At 47.8% G+C, this 8,945-nt stretch overlaps 1 protein-coding gene across 4 annotated transcripts in view; it reads left to right on the forward strand.

Moving 5' to 3' along the window:
- TPM1 (tropomyosin 1) overlaps positions 1-7,490 on the forward strand; it is a 30,142-nt gene extending 22,652 nt beyond the window's left edge. For 2 of the 4 annotated variants that reach the window (XM_055002449.1, XM_055002447.1), the window contains exon 9: positions 6,580-7,490. In XM_055002449.1, the coding sequence (XP_054858424.1) occupies positions 6,580-6,662 (83 nt within the window). In that variant the 3' untranslated portion in view covers positions 6,663-7,490. Of the gene's footprint in view, positions 1-1,653; positions 1,968-6,579 lie in introns of those variants that run through there. The other 2 variants (XM_055002448.1, XM_055002446.1) reach the window with 1 other exon arrangement.
- The last annotated feature ends 1,455 nt before the right edge of the window (positions 7,491-8,945 follow it).

Genomic DNA, 8,945 nt, shown 5'->3' on the forward strand with positions numbered 1-8,945 from the left:
GGTTGTTAATGCCTCTGTTTAAGGGAGAGAAAAAAGCGTAACGTTTTCCTTGAAGAATCGTAGAATCGTAGGGTTGGAAGGGACCTCCAGGGTCATCTAGTCCAACCCCCTGCACAATGCAAGAAATTCCCAACTCTCCCCCCCCCCCACACCCCCACTGACCCCCGCTCCATGCCCAGAAGATGGCAAAACACCGTCAGGATCTTCAGCCAAACTGGCCCGGGGAAAATTGCTTCCTGACCCCAAAGTGGCAATCGGCATTACTCTGGGGCATGTAAGAAGGGGCCACGAGAACTAAGCCCTGGTGTAACCCTTCCTGCCCTCCCTCTCACGATCTGCCCAGGTTCAATCAGCACTGCTGTCCGATGGCCATCTAGCCTCAGCTTAAAAACCTCCAAAGAAAGAGGTTTCTTCTGTTAAAGAATGTTCCTCTTCAAGTTGTGTCTTATCTCTAAAAAGACACACATGTGAGTTTTGAGTTGAGCGCAAGAAAGAGGCATGTGGGCTCATGAGTGCTAACGTCGTAGTGTGGCCTGATGTGATAGAGTCTAATAATTTAAGAAACTGGGAAGAGAAGCCAAGCCTGCCACACGGACAACCTTGGCTCTAATGCTTGGTGACATTAAAGTGGTACATGGGAAATCTGAATCAAAGCAGGGGCAAGGTGCCTCTTCCCAAAGCGTGCAGCCAGAGGTTGTAGAGCACTTCTGTACTTCTCCGTTTGTTGTTGCCTTCATTGCAGTTTTTTAACAAGTGTCTTAAAGCTGAGTATGCTTTGGGGGTTTTTTGAGGGTTTTTTTTTTGCTTTCCCTTTTCCAGTTAAATTTACAATCTAGACATTTTCCTAAGCATTAGATTTTGCTGAGGGCCGTGTGTGTGTGTGTGTGTGTGTGTGTGTGAGAGAGAGAGAGAGAGAGAGAGAGAGAAATACTGTTGGGAGGGAGCAGGGGGAGTTAAAGCTCAGCTCTTTTAATTGTGTGTATTGTTTAGGAAATGAAATTTCTGTATGACTTCCTGAAAACCATCCCCCCTCCCCATCCCGACTCCCCAGCGCAACTTGCTCTTTTGCACTTTCTAAATGATGTGTGACAAGAGAGCAGCTTGTGTGTTGAAAGAAATACACATATTTTAAGGTTCCTGGGAGCCCAAAGTAGCTACCCACGGAGGCTGCCCACAGCTGCTCTGCGTGAGTTGCTGCTCCTGGTGTGCTCAGAACAGGGATTTGTGCAGAAATACAAAGAAGGTGGGCTCACCTGGAGCTGGGTTATTCTTGCCAAGAGAGGAAGGGCTATTGTGGGGAGGAGGAGTCCGGATTGGTTATCTTCGGGCCACCCTCTGTTACCTCCCTCCCCCTACTTGCTTGAATCCGGGAACTCAAGGATGGTGTTCAGAGTGGATTAGGCAGTTGTACACAAAGCCGGCAGGTTTGCCGAAACAGTTCTTATTTGCAAGCGTATTTTTGGGCATGGCGTTTTGCGGTGGGTTTGCTCTGTGTGAGGTGTGGGAGTGCAGCCAGCCCTGGTTCTGCTTTTGTTTGTGTGTGAAGCGGGGGATTTTCTTTTCCAGATACTCCTCTCATTGTGCTGCTTCGTTTTCTCTCCCCGCCCCCTCCATTATGCCATTTTCATTTTCTGTCTTTTTATCTTCATGCAGATAAATGTCTTTGCTTCACTTCTTCAAAGACACCTTTGTGGCGCTGGACCCACCATCTCTCCCCAGCTCGCAGCTGTTTCTCGGTCCCTTGCCCTGTCCTCTTCCCGCTTCCCCCGAAGCCTTTCCTTCCTGCACTCTCTCGCGGGGCGTGGGGCACGCTGTCCTTGTGCCTCTGGACTGTACAGAAACTTTCCCACTTTCAGTGTAAAATAAAATCCCGCTGTGGAAGCTGTATCTGTTTTGCTATTCCTTCAGCCTTTTATTTATTTCCATCATTTCCAGTAAGAATAATAAAAAAGTTTGCTTTCTCGCCATTAGGGTTTTTCTCTTTTTCTTTCATTTTATTTTTCCTTGTCTCTTTGCTCCCTCACCCCCCACCCCCAACTTGGGTTCTATGTGCCATTTCATAAACCATTTGGCTTCCTTTGGGTAATGCAGAACCATCAATGTTGGAGGGGGGAAGTGGGCTCCTTGTATTTCTTCGACTGTCTCAGTATCTGTCAGCCAGAGGACAGACCTTAAGAGTGACTTCTCGAGAACTGGTTTCAAGGTCGCATTTAACTGAGTTACTGAAAGCATTTCTGCCCCGCACTGCCTGCTGCCACTCCCTGCCAGAGGTAGACGCAGCCAGAAGAATAAACAAAACGACTACAAATGTCAACAGTTGTAAGATTAAAACCAGAAAGCAGCACAACCCCTTCGTTTAAAACAGTTGAGGTCCATGGCAATATTTTTGGGCTGACAAATATTACCATTGGGGCAGAAGGAAGTCTGGAAGAAGGGACAACTTGCAAGCTTGCGTCTCCAATTATCAGGCAGTTGTGAGTCTGGAGATGAATAATGAAGCTCTTCCATGAGCTGGGTTGTGTGTTTGCACAGTGTGTAGTCCAGAGCAGAAATCAGAATTCTAGACATGACTGGAGGGGGCAGGGGGCATCTCTGGTGTGGTTACATACCTGAAGCACGGATTTGGGGCTCCTGTTGTTCTGGGAAGGGGATGGAAACCCTGCTGCTTCCCTTCCCTTACTTTGCTAGGCTGTTAGTTTTAGTTTCATTGTGTGTGCGGTTCAGCTTACCCTTCTGCATTTTGCTCACTTCCTGAACTGGAGTTCTTCTAGAGGAAAGTGCCCAAGGCAATAATGTAGCACCTTTAAGACTCACCAACTTCATTGTAGCATAAGCTTTTGAGAACCACAGCTCTCTTTGTCAGATGCATAGAACGAAGAGAGCTGTGGTTCTCGAAATCTTTTGCTACAATAAAGTTGTTCAGTCTTTAACGTACTACTAGACTCCTTACCGTTTTTCAGCTACAGACTAACACAGCCAACTCTTCTGGATCAAAGGCAGTTATGAGTAGGAAGACTAAGGAGGATACTCCATTTCCTGGATACTCCCATTCCCCTCCCCCCCAAAAAGAGAAATGGGCCCGATCCCTAGTGCCCAGTGTGTGGGAATAGGAGCCCCTAAACTCAGCGATGGGTTCAGCTTCCCGTTTTTAATGTCCCCCTCGCCACCTCTGGTCTTCCAAGTTGAGTTCTGTCCTTTCGGAAGCATTAAGGCTGAGGACTTCGCAAACACACCGCTGCTTTAGCGAAGCCGTTCCCCTTGTGGGCTGGTTTGTGATCCGGGGGGCTGCCAGGCAGGTTTCATCCAGCGTTAGTCGGGGTCCTGGAGGTGCTGAGCAGCCTCGAAGGCTCTGTGTTCTAGCACTCTGCCTTGTGTTAGGAGAATAAAGCCCGAAGACCATGGTTTTTTTTTTTTTTCAAGTTAAGCACAGCTGAGGGAGGGGGTGGCTGTTTTGGGAGCGCTTGTCAAATCATGGCTGCCTCACTAGCAGAGAGGATCCTTGGACTGGCCTAAGCCCAGGCAGAAGTGGCAGGCGGAGGACTTCGTCTCACTCGCTTCCACTCCGCTCCAAATTGTTCAGTCCTGGATTGGAGCAAGAGTGTGGCAATCCTTGTTGATTGAGTGTTGCAATTCCTTCTGGATTACTGCTCATTGCCCAAAGAAGCAAGCTAAGGGAGGGGAGGATGTGGAGATAAGAACGTGCCCTTTCCCTAGAGCAAGCCAGCACGGGGCTTCCTTCTGGGATGCCTAGAATTCCTCTGAACCCCTCTGAGTTGCTCCTGCCTTTTGTGCTCCATCTAGTGAACCTAGTGCTGTCCTTTGGAATCCCCACAGGCGAGGGCAAAGAATCCGGCCACGCCCTCGCTGCAGAGACGGGTGCATCGTCTGCTGTCCAGAGAGTCCTTGCCTCGTTCTCTTGTGCACCACTGGACGTTCGTATTGCCTGCAGTCGTCTGACCCCCATCGTACTAATAAAGGGGGCTGCTTGCCACCCAGCCTCACAGAGGCTTTATGCCACTTTCTGTTCAGAAAGGGAGCCAGAAGTGGAAGGGACTCTTCCGTAGTTATGCAACAAAAAGGATGGTTGCCCCTTAGAAGGTACCTCAACTCCTCTGGCAGTAACTTGTTATGGATCAAAAGGGCAAAATTCCAGTCTCCCTTCACAGTGAACCAGCTGGGACTGCAGCGTCTTGGGGGGCTGGCTGGTTTTGATTCTGCTAGGCTGTTTCCTCTAAGAAAGATGTAATTTGCTATCTTCTTTGAGAAGTTGCCGCATTAAATCAAAGGACACATTTTGAAGTAAACATCTGCTCTGTCCAGTGATGCGCTTTCAGGGAAAGGACTCTTTAGCTCCTTCCTTCCCAGTAAGAACAGCAAGAGATGCTTTGGCACCGTGCTCTCCTTCATTGGATCCCTCTACTTCTGCCCCCTCCATGTGAGCTTGGAAACAAGCAAATGGGAGTGAGCAGTCCAAATGCCCACCCAAAAAGAACTGTTCAAAGGGTTTGCCGTGGTCCCAAAATGGGCATCTTACGTGCCTAATTTCAAGAACGGGTCTGCCAAAGCTTTGTCTCAATTCCCGTGCCTTCCAGTGTATGCCACCTGATGAGTCCAAGGTTCACGGCTTGGTGTGACCGTTGTGGGACAGAGGTAGCACACCTGGCACCTGCAGGAAGATCCTTCCAGGGGTACGGAAAATGGTATGGAAATCAGGCCCACCAGCCGTGGTGCAAAACGCAGGGCTGCCCCCGTGGTCTAGTGACGTCCTTGGTGGCTCTTGTTCATTTCAGTGGGGCTTGTGCAGGTGAACTTCCCCGTGGATCAGGCCCCATGGCCTGGCTCTGTCTGTCTCACTGGGTCACGCTTCAGCAGCGAGTGGCAGTTCTCCAGCGCGTTTCGTCCCTGGCTGAGCCTGTTCTATGCTGAACCTGTGGCCAGCCCTGGAACTCTCGTTTCTCTCTTCCTTTCTGAGATCCTGTCGCACGACAAGGTAGAGTCTGATGCTTGTTTCCTTGAGCCTTTTCAAGCAGATGTTTTGTCACCAGACAACTAAAAACTGCAAAGCCCACGTTGGAATGCCTTGCTAGGGTCTGTGACTGCAGATATCTCTGCTGCCTCTAACCCTGTATTCTTTCTGCCTCTCTTTCTCTCTCTCTCTTTCTCCCCTTTCACTTTTAACCTGCTTGCCGACTTGCCCAGACCAACTCTACCAGCAGCTTGAGCAAAACCGGCGCCTAACTAATGAATTAAAGTTGGCCCTGAATGAAGATTAAGCTTTAGTATGGATAAACTGTTTAATGGATGTGTTCACTATTATTTTGATATTGGAAATATGCAAGACAGCCTGTATGTAGAGAGTAAGCGATCTTGTCGATCTTGTCTGTTGCCTGTTGATGTAAAGCTGGCTTGGCTTGGCAAAGTTTCAAAGTTTCCCAGTCAGATGTGCTGAGTTTAGATTTTCCATTCCTTCTGCAGTACCAGGTGTGCTTTAAAACAAACCCACCAACCCAAGCAGCCTGTATGTCCAGGCTGTTGAGTTTTTACTAGCAACTGGGGAAGGGAGACTTTTGAAACCTAAGCGTTGGTTTCAGACATCCAAGTTGAAAGTGCTTCCCAGATGCTTTGTATCTGGAATCCAAAGACGTTCTTTGGAGTTTGCCATAAAGCCAGCTTTGTGTTTGGGTTACAACCGCCACACAACTACTAAACCCATTCTGTTGATAACTTCTGGTCAGTGTGACGGTATCCCTTGTATTGCTGCAAAATTGTTGGTGACATTTTGGTGCTCTGTGGTTCTGGAACGTTGTGTTTATGTACAGCATCAGCTTCCGCATGTGTTAATGGCTGTATGTGAGAAAGTATGCATGTAACAGAAAGCAAACTGTTGTAAATTGTTCCCTCCCTCACCTTTTGCACTTCACTGCACAAACTCGTCCACGGGGATTTCCCCAAGCAGTCCGGCCCTGCTTGGAATCTACTTTTCACCCCTACTTTTCTGCTTGTTAAACATCAAGGGTGCCGAACTGCTTCTGAAGTCCTTCCTGCATTTTTAAGAACATGTTCCTGTTGGGATTTCTCTGCTGTTGGCTATTTGACACACCTTGTACCATAACAAAAAAAGTAAAAAAGACGGACTAGCTGCATCCTACAGAAATGGCATAAGGGGTCTTGCAGCACTTTATGGAGCCAGGTTTGTTTTTCAGGGGCTGTGGCTTCCTTTGTTTTTACTGGTTTGCATGATACAGCCATGAACACCTTTGCCGCTGCCACCCCCCACATTTCTGCAGTATGCATTTGGTGCAATATTTGGGGGCCACGCATAGCCCTTGTGCTCGACCTTTGCCTTATGGCCTCCTCAGAGGATTTGCTCTGTAGAGTTGTCGTAGGGGTGGCTGGCTGAGGCAGGTGAGTTATGACCTCTTGCTTGGCTGCATGTGAGTATACGGATGATAAGAATATCTGGGCTGGAAAACCTGGTGTTGGTGACCTTTATGTAATGACCTTTGCTGCCTTTCAGACGGCTGAAATGAGTAAATGACTTTTTCTCCCCCATCTCTTGGTTTTTCTACTCCAAAACAGAGAAAGTGGCACATGCCAAAGAAGAGAACCTCAATATGCATCAGATGTTGGATCAAACTTTACTGGAGCTAAACAACATGTGAACTCCCTCTTAGCTGCGACCACAACACTTTCGGTTTTGTTTTTTTTTAAACACCTGCTTTGCCATGAAACCCCCTTCAATGTGTCTTCTATTGTGTTTTCCAAGTTGCCACGTTCAAAACATCATCCGCTATCAACCCCAGACATGATCCTGGGGAGGAAACGTTGAGACAGGAGAGCGGCACGTTAGGTGAACAACGGCCTCTCTCTCTCTGTCTCTGGTCCAGATGTGCCATAACCCTGATCCGTTTTTGTATAGAATCCAGCAGCACAGCAGGAGAGAAGTCCGGGACAGGGGCAGAGAGATGCCCACTGCTGCTGCCAGTTAGATATTAAACAAAGATGAATGCCTGAAACCCAAGAGAGGGAGGAAGGGGGATGGGCAGACGGTAAAACAAAAGGTATTTGTGTGGTCCTGTGACTGGTACTGGCCTTGGTATCACTCGGTGGCTTGTCCATCTCAGCAAATTGATTTTCTTGGAGCAGCACTGGGATGTGAGAGTCTGGCATTCCCGTGCCTCTTCTGATTCAAGAAGGAAATGGACCCGCAAGCCACGTTTCACACGATTTAACACCTGAGGTCAGGAACGTGTGCAGTCCATTGCGGCGTTTTTAAAACACGCTACAAATGGGAGAAAAAAACCCTAAAATTTCTGGTTGCAGTCTGTTTCTTGTCTCAAATGAAAGGGAATCGGTTAAATTTGGTGTTTGCCACGTTTGTTTCACACACTTTTTTTTTGTTTTGAGCAGTTTTTAAAAATCATCTTGTATGTAAACATTGTATAATTGATAATGGAATAAAACGCACTCTCTACGACATTTTTTAAAAACCTGCAGCTTCCTGGTCTTCATTCCCTGCCTTCAGGTTTTGGTGTGTGAAGCTTCTCTGCATAGTGATAAAAAATGCAAGGCGAGGTGTAACCTCTCAAGCATCACACCTGCTCACACAAACCCCACCACAGTGTGGAAGAGCAGTGTTCCGTGGAGTGTCCTCAGCACCGGCTCAGCTGAACACAGCATTAAAAAATTGTGGGAATGGAGGGTATAGCAGATGAGTAAGGGGCGGGAGGTCCCCCCCCCCCACCACAGTAGAGCAGATCTTGTCCTGGTCCACAAGCTGCTGCGTGGCTCTGGGTGCAAATATATGACAGAACATATGGGTCAGAACTTTCTGTGTTCACTACTGGTTGCATAGGAAGACAGCTTTGAGAGGGATGGACCATTCTGCCTTTTGTATGCATTTGTGGACATGCACACACACATAGTGTCAACACAGAAACAGCTCTTGAGTAGAAGAGATCTTGGGCTCTTTCTGCAAAAAGCGGTTCTACAAACAAGGGTTTGAGTCAAAAGCGTTTCACTACGGAGTAGTGAAGTGAGTGGAATCCTTAAGTAATAAGAAAATCTGCCCAGTGACATGTTTGAAATACAACAGTCAAGAGTCTGTAGAAGGGCAGCATTACTCACAGGAAGAAAGACAGATGCTCCTGCTTAGCGGAGGTGTGAGCTGCCTCATACTGATTAAATTGGTGTTGAAACCTGCTGCCAGGGCCTGACATCCCGGTTTGCACCCGATTTCAGCAAGGCGTGCCAAGTGTTTAGTATCGTATTTAGGCTGAGCTGTCTGCATACGTGGTCCTTGGCAGGATTACGTGTGTTCTAGATTGGGAGCTCCTTGGTGACAGCGAGCTATGAGAACCCTGCAGGATCAGACCCATGGCCCTGCTAATCCAGCATCTGTTTTCAGCAGTGGCTAGTTGAATGCCACTAAGGAGGCCTGGAGACAGCCGCTCGCCCCTCTTAGACTGGATTATTCTCCAGCAGCTGCCAATCAGTCGCATTCTGCCTCTGAATCTGCAAGTCCCATTTGCTGATAGCCAGAGAGTCCTCTCTTTCTTCCGACATGTTTCAGATTCTGCAATCCCAGTCCTAATTTCTGCAATCCTAATCCTGTTACGTTGCTTATTGAATGTCCTATTCTATTGAGTGTATCAGTTTACACGATGTAATCCACCTCGAGTCTCAGTGAGAAAGGCAGACAATAACATAAATAATAAGGAATAAAACGTACATCCATTTTAAAAACCTGAAAAGAGAAGCAAAAAAGGCAGGTATAGTTGCCTCCCAAAATGCAGTGCACGGAAGCGCAAATATTTAGTTTATATAGCACAGTTATTAAGTGGCTCGACTCCTACATGGGTCTGAACCCTCCTTTCGCAGTGACAAATTTAAGCCATAGTCTTCATGAATACCAATTCTGCCACTAACCGAGCTGGCATGCACCA

This window comes from Eublepharis macularius, chromosome 18 (assembly GCF_028583425.1).
Source record: "Eublepharis macularius isolate TG4126 chromosome 18, MPM_Emac_v1.0, whole genome shotgun sequence".
NCBI lineage: Eukaryota > Metazoa > Chordata > Lepidosauria > Squamata > Eublepharidae > Eublepharis > Eublepharis macularius.